The 19,185-nt window shown below is 41.7% G+C and overlaps 1 protein-coding gene across 2 annotated transcripts in view; it reads right to left on the reverse strand.

Moving 5' to 3' along the window:
• Positions 1-19,185, reverse strand: part of LOC117249264 (anoctamin-4-like) — a 78,820-nt gene that overhangs the window by 42,446 nt on the left and 17,189 nt on the right. Inside the window, exons 3-4 of one of the 2 annotated variants that reach the window (XM_033614796.2) lie at positions 16,050-16,274; positions 2,079-2,279 (exon numbers count right to left, since the gene is read on the reverse strand). In XM_033614796.2, the coding sequence (XP_033470687.2) occupies positions 2,079-2,279; positions 16,050-16,274 (426 nt within the window). Of the gene's footprint in view, positions 1-2,078; positions 2,280-11,241; positions 11,764-16,049; positions 16,275-19,185 lie in introns of those variants that run through there. The other variant, XM_033614797.2, reaches the window with a different exon arrangement.

Consider the following 19,185-nt stretch of genomic DNA (forward strand, 5'->3'; position numbering starts at 1 on the left):
AATCCACACAGTTCAAGTTTATGATGTCACAAGTGTACTATATGGTCCGTTTGAACCATAAATATTCGAAATGGGTCCTTTTGTGTTTCTTCTTGGGATGTTTTGCAGTGTATGTGAATGACATCAGCTGACAGGAAGTAAACATGGACCCAAGCTGTTGCCAAACAATGCAATTTCAATTTTCAACGGCCTATAAAGACAGAGAAATGGAGCATTTCAGATAGAGGATGATTACAGGTGTATGCAGACAGACAATATGAGATAAATAGTGTGTTTTTTGAATACTAAAGAACATGTGAACATGTTCTAGTAGAAACCTAAAATACATGTATGAACCTGAATATGAGCATAATATGGGACATTTAAATCTTAAGAAGGCTCTTTCAAACCAGAGGGCTTGTATTGTCTGCAGAGCAGGCTCATTTTAGCCTTTCATGACAGGCACTAGTATCTTTATCCAGGCTGTACTAATGCACTGTTCGTACATTTACCTACAAAAAGTAATGCACTACAATCTGTAACACAATTACTCCTGATAAGCCAGTAATTAGTGAATATTCCACACAACCAGGAAGGCTGCGATCATAGGATCAATGTGCTGACAGATGTAAAGAGGGAAAGAGTTTAAAAACCGAAACATCATGTAAGGATGTAGTTTGGTTTGATGGATGGGTCAAACAGCACAGGACTTTCCCACAGGAGACGTTTCTGTCACAAAGTGAACTTTAATTTATTTTAAGGTACATCGTGACCATGTTTCTTTCCCTAAACCTAACCTATGTATCTCTACTTGGTCAAACTATGTTATATTCAATCACTAATTCATAATATTATATATTATCATATATTATTATATATAACTGTATGAGGATACGTTGCTTTATCATATTAAAGTACAATTTGGTTTGAGCACGCTACTTCAAGGCAGTGGACACAGTCTCTTAATTAGACTCGGGCTCCATTTGGACAGAAAAACAGACGGCACTTTATAAGAGGAGGGAGAGACCAATTAAAAAGTTGACAGGAATACAGATTGTTTCTCCAAGACCCCACATTTGTTGCCTGTCACTGTAACATCCAGGCTAGGTTTCTATGCTGAGCACATCATGGAATTGGTTTGTAATTCACAGACAATGTTGTATTCAGCTATTAGCTGTCAAGCAGATTTTCTTTGCATTCATCATTAGTAAGCAAAACATCTTCCTGCTTCTTTGATGTAGAAGGTGACCAGCTAGTGCACCTGGAAGCTGAAACGTCAGTGATGATGTTGTGATTTAGACTGGTGACATGAAATTTGACAGTGTGGGTTATGATCTCAATAGGATTATTTGTAGTTTCATAATGCATTTACTTTGCTATAAATCGTGATTAATTCAATGTGACTACAGAATACAGCATTTTCCTTTCCTTTGATAAACCTCTGAGGAAAGAGCCTGTGTGTGTGTCTACTTGTGTTTGCTACGCAGTGAGGACCAAAACAAGCTTTTAAATAGCAGTTTGAAGACATTTTCGGAGAGTGAGGACATTTCGGCTGGTCCTCACTTCTTCAAAGACCTGTTTGAGGGTTAGGACTCGGTTTTAAGGTTAGAATAAGGATTAGGTCAGGGTAAGGGTAAGGATTGGGGTTAGGCATTTAGTTGTGATGGTTAAGGTTAGGGCAAAGTGCTAGTAAATGCATTATGTCAACCAGGGTCCTCACACAGAGAGAAATATAAGGATGTTTGTGAGTGTGTGTGTGTGTGTGGGTTAGTGTATGTGTGTAAGAGATGGAAGGGCTGGCGGTTGCTGAAATAATATCTGTGATATGGGAAAGTGACTTATAATGTTTACACAAATACTTAACAAGCATTGTAATCGTAGCTGCTAGCGTAGCTTGCAACCACATGCAGTACAACACTGCTGTTTAAAACTGTTCACGTTACATTATTGTGCACATGGCTGTGTTATACACACATATAACTGGAAGCTTCAGAGTGCAACAACAGGACTGACTTGTCTCAGTTATATGCCACTGTTAAATTTAAACAATGAAGGTATAAGTAACAGTGAGTTGGAGCCCTAGTGGTGCTGGGTCTCACCGAGGGGAGGCACATCGTCTTGAGTGCTGGTGTCCGTGGCTTTAGACGAGGATTCCTCCATGATGTCTGCCTTCCCGGAGGAGGGAAAGGCGAGAGGTCTGTCCGCTGCCTGGTAGCCTGAGGCCGAGGGCTGCAGCTGGACTCTGCGTCGGTGGGGGCGCCGCCGCTGGGGCTCAGACCCATGTAGAGATAAACTCACACCTACAGGACACAGAGCACTTTTTTTTAACACTTTGTTTCTTCATATTTTGAAGTCACTCTATCTAAAGTAACCCTCCGGTACTACTTGTCTTTTGTGTTTTATTTCTTGCTCTCATTGTAAACACACATAAATGTACAGAATAGAAAGAGTGAAAAGTGAACGAGAACTCAAAGTGAGTCCTGAAAGCCACTTACTCAGCAACTAGCCAAGCACTGACTGAGTCACTGTCATTGATCAGTCAACCTATCAACCACCATTAACATATTATGGTCATTTCATTGTGGTTAAGCAGTAAAATGTACTTTCAAACCCTTTAACACATCCACTTACTGTCAGCTACTAAGCAGATCATTAGTCATGCGTCTAGGTTGTAACCATTCACACAAGACCTGTGCATACAACTAGCTTCATATTTCAGACAATCTCAATTTATATGACTTATTCTTGTAAGCAAACTGTCATTCTACACATAAGTTAAACCTTTTGGTTTGACAACAGCAGAAATTATGACTAATAGGACTAAAATTCACCCCTAAATGCAAAGAGTCACCTTTTCATACCAAAGTAAGGCTGTGTTAGAACAGCATTAAACTTTGAGAAAGACACTTTGTGATTATGTTTTAGCTGAATGCCGCAGTTCTTTGAATGGTCATTCGAGGCTGGCTCTTAGTGCAAGTCAATACCCATTGACTCCCATGTTAAAATGTCCTACCTCACAGCAGAAATAAACATGTTTACAACCTGGTGCAAAAAATGGTTTTGGTCTCTATACTGCAGCTAATTTTAACAATCATGGCAACCGTACTGGGGATGAATTTAATGTAATTCACCATTTACATTCTCTCAAAGCTAACATTTACACACAATTAACGGCAGGCTTCTGACAGGCTGTCTTTGAGGCACTGCTACAATGTATGACTCAGATCCACCCATCGCCCTAGTACGGTCACTTCTATCACCAAAAATCAAGATGGTGATGGCAGAAATGTCAAACTAAAGACTTCAAAACAGGAGTCCACAAACCAATGGGTGGCATCACAGTAGCTACATCCATTATTTTTTTTTACAGTCTATGGGTAAAACCTGCATTCACTGATTGTTTTTTTTTTTGGTCACTGGGGCACTGTGACAAGCTGTAAATGCAACATTGACAGATTTTCACCTTTGAAAGTTTGCAAACAGTTACTTTTTCACACATCCAGCAGACACAGAGCAAAATTAACATTTATTTGATGCTATGTTTCTGGCCACTTGATGAATAACTCCAATATTCACTCTCCTTTTAGCTCCATTTAGCCCCAACCAACTTCTGAGGCAAACAAGAGGGTCCGTATTCACGAAGCTTCCTAGTGTTAAAATAGTTGCTCCCAGTGATGAAATTCTGAGAAAATTCTTAGAAGTGTGACTTTTTCTTAGAATTTCTCCTTAAAGTTATTCACAATGCATTTTGAATTTAAAAGAGCTCCTAAGGTGAAAAACTGTTAGGAGCAGGGAGGAGGACTTCTAAGAGGCTTAAGAGTTTCTTAAGCTGAGGAGAAAAAGGTGTAAACACAAAGAGATCAGAGAAATATTCTCCAAACGCTCAATGACAGTGAGTAAATGAAATGCTACAGATTAGATCATGCAGGGATAATATGTGTGATCAGTCTCATTAGGGATATGCACACATTTCACACCCAATGCAATAACACTGTAACGCCAGAAATAAAATGATCACAACACTAAGATATTTGAAAAACTGGAAAAAGCAACACTGAAGCAGTGATGACTTGGGTCTGTCTCAACCTTCCATCAGCAGAGTGATCACACAAATAATGTCAACACTTTCACAGTCAGCAGTTCATTTAATTTCCACTGGGCGTCCACACCTTGCAAGCTCACAAAAGTGCATAGCTCTGACAACCAATCACATCTGTTAAACGAATGCATCATATCTAGCAACGGGGTCAACCACACCTCCTCACAAAGATAAAAGCTTCTGTCCCTTCCTTAGTAGGAGTCGCTCTGAGAACTTTCCTAAATCTCAGGTAAGATTCCTTACTAAAACTTATTAGGCTAGGTTAGGAGTTTTCTAAGAATGTTTGTGAATATAGCCCCTGGCTCTTTAGCTGCTAAACTAACAAAACTTTCTTTAGCTAAAAACAGCTGGCTGCTGTGTCCGGAAATGGCTACGAGGAGTGCAGTGAGAGTCAATCAAAACAGTAAAACAATAAAATCCTTAAAACCAAAACACTGCGCTGAAAGATGCTAAAATGCTCTCTGGGTCTATCACTGTATAATCCATAGACCGCGGAACCGGGGGGACCAGGGGGGCCATGGCCCGGGTAACTTTTGTACTCTGACATAGAGGGCTGCATTGGGATTGGGTCCCGCCGGGTCCCGCGGGTCCCCATTAAACAGTAGAAGAAGAAGATGTAGCCTAGCGACAGGATGTCAACACAGGAACTTGGTGCACATGCATGAGCGTTTCCACTCCATATTTATTCATAAATGGACGAATATGCCCTGAACCAGCTTTCATACCAATCTGCCGCTCCACCTGTCTGTCTGTCTGTCTGTCTGTCAGCTCCATCTGTCATGAGACAAACATGAAAGAAGACGTGCAGTTTATTGTGTTTCACCAGCGACTAGCTGTCATTACGCGACTATGACGCACGTCTGCGCGCTCTTTATAACTCACTGTGTGAACCTATGTTGCATAATAAAGATTTGCCCCCTCGTAATTTTTTACCGCCCCCTCAGTAACTTCATCCTGGCGCCGGGCTTGCCTTAACCTCAATCACTGCGTGATTATATAAAGGTAGAAAAATAGATAAATACAGAGGAGGAGAATAGAATATGAAACAGCCTTTATTTCATTAAAAACTAAATGAAAACAACGAAATAGGAGCGCTATTCCTGACCAGTGCGTCAAAAGACATGCAGACCAGGGAAACAAAACAAACAACCCCATGAATCTCTTTATTAATAGCCTATAAAATGACGTGTTTTCTCCTGCGGGACAGGCGAAGACACAAAATCAATGCATCTCTATTATTGTGCGGGCATAAATTCTCAGAGTTTTGCGGGAGCGGGCGGGAGTGGACATACACATTGCGGTTGCGGGCGGTCATGGTCAGAAATTCAGCGTTCTGGTTACTTTTCAGTAACTGCGCACCTGCGCTTGTTTTGTTGTTGTGTGTGTGTGTGTGTGTGTGTGTGTGTGTGTGTGTGTGTGTGTGCGGCTCTGCACATCAGTCTGATATGAGTGCTGACTTGTGATGATAATCAATATGTTGTTGATTTAGATTCAAGGCAGCAAGGTGAGTTTTGGTTGTGGTTGTGGACTGGATGTACTTTGTTGTTTGCTACAGTTTCATCTGTGTGTTTATGTGTAAATAGGCTTGGCCTGTTTGAATGTTAGAGTGGGATCAGATGGGTTGATCTGAGCAAGCATGTGTTCGTGTTCATGCGTGTACTGTAGATGTGACTGTGTGGCGTCGGAATAAAAAAAGTGCTCCGCAATGTTATTCAATACATCAGTAATATTGTCTGTTTCAATGCATATGCCCCCCCACCCCCTCCACGTGACTTGAAATTATGCCCCCCCTCCCCCCTTGTTCAGATGCGTTCCGCGGTCCATGGTATAATCTGTTTGTCTAAAAAGACAAAGGAAAGCAAAAAAGAAATAAAGCTAAATTTAACAAAATATTCACAGTAAGTGAATCTTCATTGATTATTGCTACTTGCAAAATGCCCATATACAGTCTTAAAAAGGCTTCAGAACACAGGAGGTTAGCATCTTGGAGCTAGCTTGTGCAGCTGGGAAATGCCTCAGCAAACCCAGAGCACATGATGTTCCTGAATTAATTCAATTGGAGACAGGACAGAACTGGAAAGCTTTGTGCAACAAATGAACCTTGACAGTAGAAGTCTGTCTGTTTGTTAGCTAGGGTCAAAATCCAATTTAGCAATAAAAGCCAAAACAGGTTCAGATACTTTTTACCTGGATTGCAGAGTTACAATTAGAAAAGGCAGGATGAAAGAGACGAAGCAGGAACAGAAAGACCAAGACAGATAGTGTGAGAAAGATGTGTGAAAGTCAGAGGGAAGACCCAGAAAAAAGAAAAGACAGCTCAGTAACTTTTATCTCCTTAATAAGGATTAACCTTGAAAGACCTTGAAAAGAATCTCTCCACAGGAACACACAAGTTAATTGGGTCTATTTGTCAAACAGACTGTGTCCTTTGAGGGGGAGAAATTATTCAAAGCTTAGCAAAACCGCTTAAATCATCCATCTAAATATGTCTGTATCTCTTACTTTCAGTTCTCAGGAGAGCAGGAAGACCTCAGCAGAGGTGGGTGGCTGTCTTCGAGGTCTGCGTGCTGAATTTTCGTTTGTGACATGATAGATGACTCAGCTAAAATTTCCGCTGAGCTGTAGTACCGGGGACAGAGATAGAGGTTGGGGAAGCGTCTCGGCTCTTCATCAGCCGTTGATGCTTCGGAACATTGGAGCCTATGGGTGCAGCTAAACAGAAACGCGATAAATTTAATACCAGTGAAAAATCAATGCGCAGTGTCCTGTTCCTTTACTCAGAGTGGTAGTAAACATTTGACTGTGCTAAAGTTTAACTATCCAAACAGAGGCTACAGCGGTCAGACAGAATTCATACAGAGATGGAGCTGATAATGAATCCAGTGCAATTAAAAAAATCCATTTGCTGTAAAGAGCTTCATGGTGCAATGCACTGTACTGTATGTTAATGAAACAGAGCCTGGTAATAAAAAGACTTGAGACAACAACCTTATTCAGAATGCACTTCCTACACATACTGCACATGTATGTAATGACCATGGGGGTCGACAGCACCAGCTTAATAACTTCACCTCCCTTATTCAAGACGCTCACCGACACCGTTTCCTCAGCATTTAACGTCAGTCTCATTAAAGGAAGAGAGAATTGCTTACTATAAATATTGGCTCTCAAAGGACTGACACACCACATATTAGCCCACATCATGCTGCTGTACTGAGACAGTGCCAGTCAAACAATGTATCCATCAAACTTTAAAGGCCCTATGGTGCGTCTGTAACCCAAGCCACGCTGAGGACACATGGTCCCAGTGTTTGCGGCAGCACACAGGGCTGTTATCTTCGAATATGACATTGACAGTCTTCCTCATTGCCTCCCTGTCTAACACTCAGTAAAATTAAAGGGATGGCCAGTTGTTGCCAATACAGGAAATATACACAATTTACAAGATGTAGATCAGGGTATACTCAACTTCCTTGGCCTGGGGGCCACTTCAACAGAATTACAGAAGGCCAGGGGCCAGCTAGTAAACAAACATTAATAGTATTTATCAGTATATTGCTGTCCTCCCTCATCTTTGCCAAGAGGTAGATCTAGTCACATCAGCCACTGATCCACCACTGCAGACTGTATAAACATGGACAATGCATCTCCACCAAAGGCTCTAAAGATCATGGGTGTAGCTATACTGTGATGTCACACATTGGTTTGTGGACTCCTGTTTGGAAGTCTTGAGTTTGACATTTTGTCCGTCACCAGCTTAGTGTTTTGGAGCAAGATGTGACCATATTTGGGCAAGAGGCTGGCACTGTGGAGGAGTGAAGGGTTGTTCTGACTGACAAGCAGAGTAAACTTTTGGTAGACAGCCTGTCACTCAAAGTGGCCCAACCTTAATTATGCAGAACTGTAAGACTTAATAAAATGTAAACAGTTAAGTCCATCCATTATACAGTCCGTGGTTGTTACCCACTAGATGATTTCCTTTAGCATTTAAGGAAAAGTAACATTTGCCAAGATAAAGACTGACTCCTCCTGACATCCTTTATGTATACAGTATGCTCTCTCATTGGCATTAGCATTCATTTGTCCACCTAATAAGCACATGGTCAGATACAGACACCACATAGATCTGTTTTGCTGTACACAAACTTTTGCTAGATGTAGAACAGAATCAATTTGCTGATTGAAATCATTTTGTTTAGTTCAGATTCATAGTCCCTGGCTTTGTTATTTCGTATATTAACTTTTTTTCATAATTCAAAAAGATCAACGCAGTGGTGAGTCTTCTCTCGTAAAATAGTCTCGCTGATCCCATTATGTCATTGTCACAAGTCTGATTCTCCTTTCGTGTTCAGTATATCATTATCAATAATTTAAAGTCATTAACCCAACAGTTCTGAATCAGGACCTCCAGTATTTGGAGCAAGCAGCTCATGAAAATTCATGTGTGCAGCAGCAAGTAGGTTACGCCTTTCATTTCAGTGTGTCAGATACATATTTAATCAGCATTTCATATCTTGCGCTGCTCATCTCATTTTCAGGTTGAAGTTAGTATTTCTCTCTTCTCAGTCAACAAAAAGGTGATTACAGATCTCTGCTACGACGTTGAAAGAGGAAGGGAAACCTAAATAAGTTGGGGGATTGAAATGATTTGGATTTTTAAGTGGATCCACACTGCAGTTAAATGTGATTAAATTATATTAGACATGCTATCAATTTGTAAAAAAAGCCCCTAATCATTATGGGAAATGTAGTCTGAGATCTTTTTCACTTTTACCTGTCTGCACCGTTCTCCAATAAAGCTCAAACTCCCTTAGCTAAATTGCTGCTTTTATATTTAGCACATTATCTATCACATATCTCAGCCCATTTGGATTTAATGAGGGATTTCACTAATTTTACAAATCAGGATTGGTTTAGTTGTGTTTGGAGAAGCTACTCAGCTTGTGGAAAGAATTGTTTAATGTCTTTGTGACTCTGGAAGGAGAGTTCTAAAGTATGAAGTGTGTTCAGACAGAACGCAGGGCAAAATTTAGAGGCGGAGCAATTACAAAGTCAAGGTGGAAAGACATGCTTACTGTAGGAGTTATCTGGTAGGCAAATGGTCACAGAGCACCTACCAGCAATGTCTACAATTTGATTCTGGCCAGATAAGAGGGGATAAACATAGACTGCACAAATGGTCAAATTTACATGAATGCCGTGAGATGAAAGCATTCGCTGCTTTCTGTCAGGGATGATCTGACAAAAGATGTCATAGAGGTGTAGAATTGGGGCGTCGGTAGCACAGTGGATAGTGCCGGCGCCCCATGTACAATGGCGATGCCTCGCTGCAGCAGTCGCAGGTTCGACTCCAGCTTGCAACCATTTGCTGCATGTCACCCCTCGCTCGCTTGCTCGCTCGCTCACTCTCTCTCCCCCATTTCACTCTATCCTGTACATTAAAGGCAAAAAGCCTGAAAAAAAATAGAGGTGTAGAATCCACTGTTTTTGGAGCTTGAACCATATAGTACTTTAAAAATTGTTTTGTTATTTTAAAATCTGCTTCCCACAAGGACCTTCAAGTGTGATACTAAGGCTGGTTTTAATCTTCGAACACTCCAAAAGAACTCAGACCCCTCTGAAACAACCCATGCTCAGACCTCCTCAGTAGGTGGTCTAAGTAAGGATTGCTTCAAGCCTGTGCTGTGGTTTGCTTAACCTGTGTTTTGTGAACACAAAGTGCTCCAGGTTTGCTTAGCTCTTTGCCATTGTAATTCAGTCCTCTAAAGCACATCCTATTGCTCTGGGACACTCAAAAAAACAGGCTGTTCTCATGCACTGTTCATTGTATACCTACGAAAAGTAATGCACCAAAATCCATACATGTACCACATCATCATGAGCCAGTGATTTGTGTATAATCCATGTATTTGGGAAGGCTGCACTCACATTAACCAATGTGCTGATGGGATTAAACAAGGAAGTACTCCACATGAGGAGGCAGGATAGGGTAGTGGATGGGTTCACAAAACACAGGACTTTCCTCCAGGAGACTGGTGTTCGGAACCATGTCACCATGTTTCTTTTCCTTAACCCTAACCTAATTAACTTTACCTTCTTAAAACCCAAAGTTTGGTCCAAGGAAGAAAGTACGCACTTCTCAAGATATGCAACAAAGAACACATCAAACAGGAACTGTCTACACGTACGACTCATGATTTACCACACACCTCTCTCACCTGTATATATAGTGGTAGGCTAAAGGTCTGAGCCTTTTCAGTCGGTTTACTGAGTTTGCTTCACTGAAGTGTTTCTTTGTACTTGGTTTGGCTATTAATTTCTCACACAATTAACCTGCAGTACCAAAAAAACCACTTGCTGTAAGCAGGAAGACATCATGTCTAAAATCTATTGCAGATATATGATTGTCAAATCAAAGTGGGTTTTATAAACTGCTACTTGATTTGCTTATTCATTAAATTTAGTCCCATTAAATATCTTTGCAGTTTTAGTTTGTAAGTCATAAAAAGCACAGTGTGGTTCCCTGCGTAATAAAACCCAGCCTGGAGATGACAGCTCACGCTGAGGAAAGAATAAAAGATTGCAGGTGGAAAGGGAAGAAGGATGGGAGGTGGTGGGGGTGTGTGATGCACTGCTGATGGGGTCGGGTGTCAGTCACTTGTGAGGAGAAATCGTTCGTTCCATCTGGATGCTCCCATCATGCCCTCGGGCAGAAGGGGAGGTGCATGTTCTCCCTGACGGCAAGCAGTACAGATTTCGCGCCTGCCAACCTGCTACTGGTGCCTGGATGGCACGGCCGCAGCACACACACACACACGCACACACACACACACACACATTTACACACTCCTCACAGAGGCATGACCCATTTCTGTGTCTTACAACTGATGCAGCATGGAGGACAGAGAGGTAGAGTGGATGAAAAAAAATTACATTAACAATCAAGGGAAGTGGGGACAGCTCGGAGAACAAATGAGTGTGTGTGTGTGTGTGTGTGTGTGAAGGTCAAATGCTTGCATGGTCACAGGGAAAGAGATGAAGCAACGCAAAGAGGAGTGTGAGTAGGACACAGCAACACATGAGAGAGAGAGCACTGCAGCAAAAAAAACATCCACTGTGGTGAACAAGCCGCCTTTGCTCCAAGACAACTTGACAACACTCACCGTGTGAAGGTGGAGAAGGAGAAAGACAGCTTCACCCCTCAGAGGGGAAGAGAGGGAAGGAGGAGGGGGGCTTTCCAGCAGAGCCGCAGCAGACGCCAAAACAGCCAGAGGATTTTTCCCCACACACACATGCACACACACACACACATACACGCACAGAGCGGTCACCCCTCCTCCCCCCCCAGCTGCAGCGTGCAAATGACCTCGCTGAGGAAAACAAACAAGCACGACGTCCCACGAGGGAAACCAGCATCCCCACTTTTTACTCCTTACTCCTCATCACCGCATCCCTCGATCCAGCATCACCACAGACACACACACAGAGTCCCACACAGGCGGATCTGTCATCATGTAGAAGCTACGACCCAAAAGCTCACATAAGCTGTCAAAGATCTTCTCTGGAGGAAAATAATCACAAGCATGAACAGGATGTTTACACTGAGAGACAGAGAGACAGAGAGAGGGAGAGAGGGAGAGAGGAGCTGCGTGCCGTTCATCGGCATTCTTAATCAGTCTTCCCTGGCAGCCAATCAGAGGTTAAGCTGCTCTGACAGCGGCCAATCAGAAAACAGGACCGGCTGTGTCAATGTTGCTGTAGCCCAAAACAATGACAGTTGGCACTCATGACAGTGTCAGTGTGTACCTTTTGATGGAGGCTCAAGGGCACACACACCGCAGCTCACACACACTTGTTAATCAGTAGGTATTAAAGGATAGGTTCACTTTTTTCAAGTCTTATTTAAAAACAATACCAAATGGCAATATGTAAGTAGAAATATTGATTAGTCGGTTTAATCATTCCTCCTGTCTGTGCTGACCCTGGAGAGATCTCTTGCTAAATTAACTCTAATGTAACTGATGAGGAAAAAATCCACCTGTGTGAAAATGCATTTATTAACTCAGCCAAAGCTTATATGAGGGTTCAGTAGCGATCAATCCCTCCACTGCAGCTCAAGAAAGGCACAACAGAAAATGGGAACTTTGCACTAAAGACACTGTAATTTTAAAAAATATATCAACTTGACTTGTCTAACACAGACTGCTCACACCTCATATTAAGTAAGTATGGCAAAACATGACAATTAACATGACATCTTTCTTTTTTTTAAAAAAAAAAACAACTGAAATTACGTGCTACTTACTTAAACGTCAAAATATGATGCGCTAGGTACCCCCCTACATCAATTTTGGACCCACAGGAATGGTGTGTCAATTTTCGGTCCTTAAATGTTTTTTAAATTATCTTCCATTTTCACAGGAAATGTACAGTTTCTGATCATTAAATGCATACAGTCTCATTTCAAAATAAATTAAGAACATAGGTAAAAAAGTTAGTTTTTAGCTTTACTTCTTTAGGTTAAGGCAGTTGTCAGTGACCTTTACTATCAAAAGAGTCATTTTGGGTCAAAAAAGCTCTCAAATAATCTGCCTGGAGCCAAATAATATATTTGCGCCTTGTAATGAAGGTAACAGTAAGTCTGAATTAGCCCATCCAAGATAGATCTACATGAGCATTTATTATTATGTTTTACCACAAGGTGGCTACTCTGCAGGGGGCTATTTATGATTATTTGGTGCTTTAACTTTGCAGGGATGGCAGTAAAAGCAAGCAAATATGTCCACACACTGTTAAATTATCTGTTGTTCTCCAAGACTTTTTTTGATCTGGGATCCATAGCTAGCCTAGCTGGGGAGATCCAAGAAAAGCCATTGCTATCGAGATTCAACAACATTTATATAGGCAACAGGCCATTTGATGCACATTTAGTTGATGAAAAGTAAAAAAACATTTTTTATTCTGGGTATAGGCTACACTTTTTTGCAATTGAGAATGAAAGAGTGACAAAAAGGCCGCAGGGAGCCACATGTGGCTCCAGAGCCCAACGATTTTTCACCGACGCAGCCATACCCATGCTCTACAGAGAAGTGAAACATAAAGTTAAGGAATCTGACTGCAGCTGGAAGGGTGACATTAACTTGTGACGCCTGGACTTCAGGGTCAGTGGATTCATATGTGACTATAACGGCACATTACCTCACAGAGGACTGGCGACTGCTGTCTCACGTTCTCTAAACTAGAGCAGTACAGGAAAGTCACACCGAAGCAAACACTGCAGACCTCCTGCAAAATGCAGCACAAGAACGGGGGATGAACAGACGAACGCGCTATACATAAAATTATTGTAGTACAAGTATGAATATTTCTTGTATAGAAATTAGGCTACTGAATAACGTGTCAATTACGAATCATTCATTCGATCTATCTCTGAGGGATGCATCAGCGAGAGAGAGAGAGAGAGAGAGAGAAAGAGCCATGTTAAATACTGGTAGCAACCCAACTTTGCTGGGCTAAGGTAACCCAGTGCTGGGTTCGTCCATATTTGACCTAGCGCTGGGCTGCAGAAACAAACCATCGGGTTAAATTCAACCCAGCATTTTTTAAAGAAAAAAGTTTATGGCAGCAAAAGGAAAGGAATAAGAAGGACACATACTCAGACTCCATGACTGAATCAAAGATAAGGACTTGACACTTTTTTTTCCCTCTTGCTTGTTTATTATGCCTAGTATGAATAGACTATACTTTGATGCTCATGGCTTCCATAAAGTGATCTAAATGATTGAAGTGTGGAGAATCTAACTGAGCTAATGATGTGTAGCATGTCCATATTGACAGAAGTTAAATCATTTATATTTGTATGTGTGATCTTAGCCGCTCACCAACATTAGCTCAAGCGGATAGCCTGCTGGGCTTCAAGGGATTTTATATCCAAATAACTTCTATAAAAATGAACCACTTCACAGCATCAGTGGCAACAAGTGTCTAATTTAGACCTGAGTTCATGTGTAAAAATATGTAGCTAGTAAACGTTAGTAAAAAGGGACTCTGCTTTTAATTGAAATTTTACAGTCTTGTCTGCCATAATATCTTTCCATTGCTTAGTGCAACCCCAAGGCTGTTTAAAAATATACTATGCAGGATTTTTCCTTCAAACAATGTATAGTCCCTCTCAGTCATCACTCATGACCCTCTAGAAGTGCATGGCGGTGTATTTATCTGCAGAGAGGGGATTTACAAAAAAGTAGCAACCAGGTGCAAGGTCACAAGCTGCAGGCATCCAAGAAGCAAATACAGCGAGGTGAATTGCCAAATGAGAGTGAATCTGGGGCTGCCTTTTACTTTTCACTTTCGCTGGCAAGTGTGTGGGGCAGCACGGTGGTGTGGTGGTTAGCACTTTCACCTCACAGCAAGAGGGTTCCTAGTGCGGGAGCCCCTCTCCCCATGTCAGTGTGGGTTTTCTCCAGGCGCTCCTGCTTCCTCCCACAGTCCAAAAACATGCAGGTTGGGGATAGGTTAATTGGTGGCTCTAAATTGACCGTAGGTGTGAATGTGAGCGTGCGTCAGCCCTGCGATAGTCTGGCGACCTGTCCAGGGTGTACCCTGCCTCTCGCCCAATGTCAGCTGGGATAGGCTCAAGCCCCCCCACAACCCTCAAGAGGATAAGCGATTAGAAGATGGATGGGTGGAAAGTGTGTTTTCAAACAGTATCCAACAACCCTACATAGTATACCTTTAAAGGGCCAGTGTGTAAAATGGGTTGAAAACAGTGACATGTAGCGTTTAGATTCTAGATTGCAGTGCTCACTCGCTCGCCTGTGCTCACCCCTCCCGTTGGCAAAGTTACGGTGGCCTCCGAGGATAACAAAAGTGGATTCACCGCACACAGGGCTGAATTGCTTCTTATTTTATTAATCAGTCTACAAAACAATGCGTTTTGCCCATGGCTTCATCAGGTTTGTTACACAGTCCACAGCACAGGTGATTTGAAATAGGCTGCAACTGTACTGAATCCAATCAGCAGGGTACACAGGAGTAACGTTACTGCTATCCTATTGTCTGTTATGCCTTTGACATAAGACTAAAATTTTCGCAAGTGTTTTACAGTAATTGCTCTACCTGGAGATGATGTAATGTTACGAACTCTCCTCCTCACTCCCTACTTGTTGAGTCCGACACGTAATGCTATTATACTACGTGCTGACAAATAGTAGCATTTATTTTAGTAGTTTACCTGTCCAGCAGAAAACATGTCACTTTGTCCTTCATGAACCCCCTCCATCGCTGAAAAACATCACCGATGTTTATTCTCTGCCGCCGCTTGTCCCTTTTTCTTTGCCCCTCTTTGCGTCTTCTTTTCCTCGCAGGTTCGGGTTCATTCTCTCCTGTTGCGTGGTGAGTGTGGTCCATTCGCAAACTTTATAACTAAAAAAACTTTTCACTACTCTATATCAACGAACTACTAACACTCTCTGCTGTTTCCTCCTCCTTCTTCCTTCCTTCCGCTGTCTTCTTCGTTGGTTTATTTATACACGCGAAACGCGTTCTCTGGCTGGCTGGATTGTCCGCTCGGGCTGCCTTACATACATGACGGCGCAAGATGGCGACCTCTCTAAAGCAAGGCCCTTGCTATATATATATATATATATATATATATATATATATATATATATATAAAAGCATAATTATAGGGCTACGAAAACCAAACAAATTTTATTTTATAGCGATTATACACTTATATAAACATATTACTGGGTAGAATATTCAGATTCAGATTCAGATTTGACAATAAACCATGCCAAATATTACACACTGGCCCTTTAAACACCCATGTACATATATAGACAACATTACCACTTCAACCAGTCAGAGCTGATCTATAAAGTATTTTACAAATTTAAATGTCAATCTGCTGCTGCAGTAAACTAAGTTCTGATAGTTTCAAGAATGTACTGTACCGCACTGTACATACAGGTGCTGCTGTCGCAGAGTGTCTCCTGACTGGCGCTACAGGTGGGCAACGGGGTGATTGACAGCGACGCCGGACAAGACACTGGCTCCAGGTACTCGCTGATGGGTGGGACGGCGGAGGCCTCAGAGTGAACGCAGTCCGGGCTGGGGAGATTCTGGCCACTTGCTGGGAAAGGACTCTTCCAGTGGGAAAAGCCGATGGCCACTTGACCACCGAGGTCAAACCCTGCCGAAGGACAACGATCAGAAGAGACAGAGATGAAGAGAAATTTACTTCAAACTTACTTGGATTTGTTTGTTCTGTCTTTGTTATGCACAACTTACACTTTAACTGTAAGACTTTTTTAAGTGTCACAATGAAAGATTAAAGTGAATGTACTTCTTCTCTATCACACATGATCATGGAGATATCTGCATCTCTGTGGCCTCTGACCACGTAACTGGCTCTTTGTAATGCTGGTGGAGCCATAACAGTCCAAAGTATCACAGTAATGTCCTCAGCAATGTTGCCCTCTAGTGGTGCACAATGACACCACCATTACAACACCCAACTGTCTCCTGAGTCAGCTGAGTGTTGCAGCTGAGAGCAAATGTGAATAGCTGGGTGCTCAACAACTCAGCAACTGTCCTGTCTCTCATGTTACAACTCTACAAACTAACACTAATCGCATTTTGCATGACAACATATACATACTGGAACAGAAAAAGCATCTTCTTAAACAAAACTCTAGTTTTGCTGTCACGTTTTTCTTTCAGACTTTCACTGCCTCAGATCACAGTACAAAAACTGTTTCTGTTACCAGTCTATGACAAGCTGGTTACACATTAACACATGGCACTGGTTTAAAGGACAGCAGCCGTGCTCAGATATGACTGGGAGCTGTTATTAGGTGAAGTTCCTCAGCATCACTCTGACAGAAGAAGAGCAAAGAGCAGCTTTTCCTCTCCGCTTCATGAGGACTCTCAGACTGCTGAACCAGCTCGGCTCGCCTCCGGCCTTCGATTTTGTCCTCAGAAGGCTTCTCTCTCAGTTTCACGAGACCTCTGAGACTGGTGACCCAGCTCGGCTCAGCTCCGGGCTGAGCTCAGTGTCTCTGGCAGGTTGACTGCTGGGCCAAACAAGGCCATAAATTTTCTTTTTTCTTTTTCTTCCAAACTCATCAGGGTAAAGTGGAACTGTAAATTCTCCTCAAACTCGTTTCTTTCACTCTTCCTCAAAATGGTGTTTGCTTTAATTGATTTGATACTGTAGCTGTGTCTTTGATGCAAAGGTAGAGTTTGAAACCCTGTTTTTTTTAACACAGTTCAGTTTTATTTGTTTATCACAGGTCTGTGTGATTTGATTATGAGTTAGTAGTGGTTCTCTGAAGGTTCTGTTATGTCACACACATTTTAAATACTTGAAAATGCCTCATGAGTGAATTCTTTTACCATCCATCTTGAGGCATCCAATCCAAAGAGGACCTATTATGCTCACTTTCCAGTTCATACTCGTATTTAAGATTTCTATTACAACAAGTTTACATTCTTTATTGTTCGAAAAACATTTTATTTTCCTTATAGTGTCAATCCTGAAACACCTGTATTCACCCTCTGTCAGAGATGCTTGATTTTAGCACCTGTCCCTTTTAGCCCCTCACAGCCTGCTCTGATTGGTTAGCAGGTTTTTTGTATTTCTGTGTCTCTGCTCTATCACTGCAGCCTTGGAATGACTGAGCATGGCTCGGACACTTAATTCCTTATCAAGGAAGTCAGCTGCACATAGTCCACACTTGTAGACACACTGCACAAAATGAGCATAGTGTTAGTTTAGGCAGCTCACATCCCAGCTACATCAGCTGATCTCAAGCAGCCCGATCAACTGATGGAGCAGCTGACTGATGAAAGGGAGTCAGCTGATAGATCATATGATTCCTTAAACGCAACCAATTGGCAAAACTTATTCAGGGCACCCTATTTAGCCTTAGGCTTTCTGTGTATGGACATGGAAGGACTGGGAGGTTTGCTCTCTCTGCCCCAGGCTTCCCTCCTTTGCGCATGGAAGGGCGGAGAGGTGTGCTCTCTCCACCTTAGGATTTCTGTGTAGGACTAGGAAAGGCAGACAGGCCCCAAAACAGAACCATACCATCAAATATAATACTGCAAATGGAAATTAAGTTTTCTTTGACTAAAATGTTCCTGACTGAAGAATGAACTTTTCACCCACATCCATACTGTAAGACATAATGTTGTTTTTGCTTTTGTTTACTTTGTTGCTAATGTAGCTACAGTACATTTCATTTTCACCTAAAGTGATTTTAATTTTTTTGCCACAGTGAAAACAAGTTGATACACTTTAGAATATCTTTAAATATGAACAAGTATAGAAGGCCATTTAAGTCAATATTAAATAAATAAATAAATATGACTGTGGTTCGGTGCTGTTGTAGTGCTGTTGCTCTGGTCTGAATCTGTGAGCTAAACCATGTCCCATTTGAATGTAACAGATGGAAATCAAAAAAGCTGGGAAATTAAAGCAGCACAGGTAATAAAAATCCCCTGTAATAAATAAATGTGGAATTGTGAAATAAAAGTCCCCTAAAAAACATTTATTTTTATATTTATTGTATTATTTTAGGATTTTTTTTTCATAGGCATATTTATTAATTAGACATATTTATATATTGATGTAATTATTCAATATTGAGTTAAATGGCATTTTATACTCAGGACTTTCCTAATATGATTTAAGTTTAGAACTTATTTTTAGACTTATTTGGTAAGTGAACTTACGGATCTTGTGTATGAAGTTTAAATCAATTTTTGTGGTTTATTTCGCTGATACTATCCTTATTAGGATCCTTATTAGATATTCATTATCCAACAAGCAGAACAGTGTGCTGTGATTTTCTTCTTCTGCTGATTCCCCGCACACTGCCGTTATGTAACACACCAGGGGCAGGTGGGACTAGGAACACACTCACCCCCCCACCCCCTGGCTTCCTGTGAAACACAAAGCCCAGCAGATTTCAAAGGAGCATCAGCAATGAACAAACACAGCCCGATCAATAGCAGAGTAGTGGAAGGCCTGGCAGTCCCAGCTGGCTCCTCACACAGCACATTCAGCTGGAGGATAAATTCAGAGGTAAATCTAAGCT

This window comes from Epinephelus lanceolatus, chromosome 23 (genome assembly GCF_041903045.1).
Source record: "Epinephelus lanceolatus isolate andai-2023 chromosome 23, ASM4190304v1, whole genome shotgun sequence".
Taxonomy (NCBI): Eukaryota; Metazoa; Chordata; class Actinopteri; order Perciformes; family Serranidae; genus Epinephelus; species Epinephelus lanceolatus.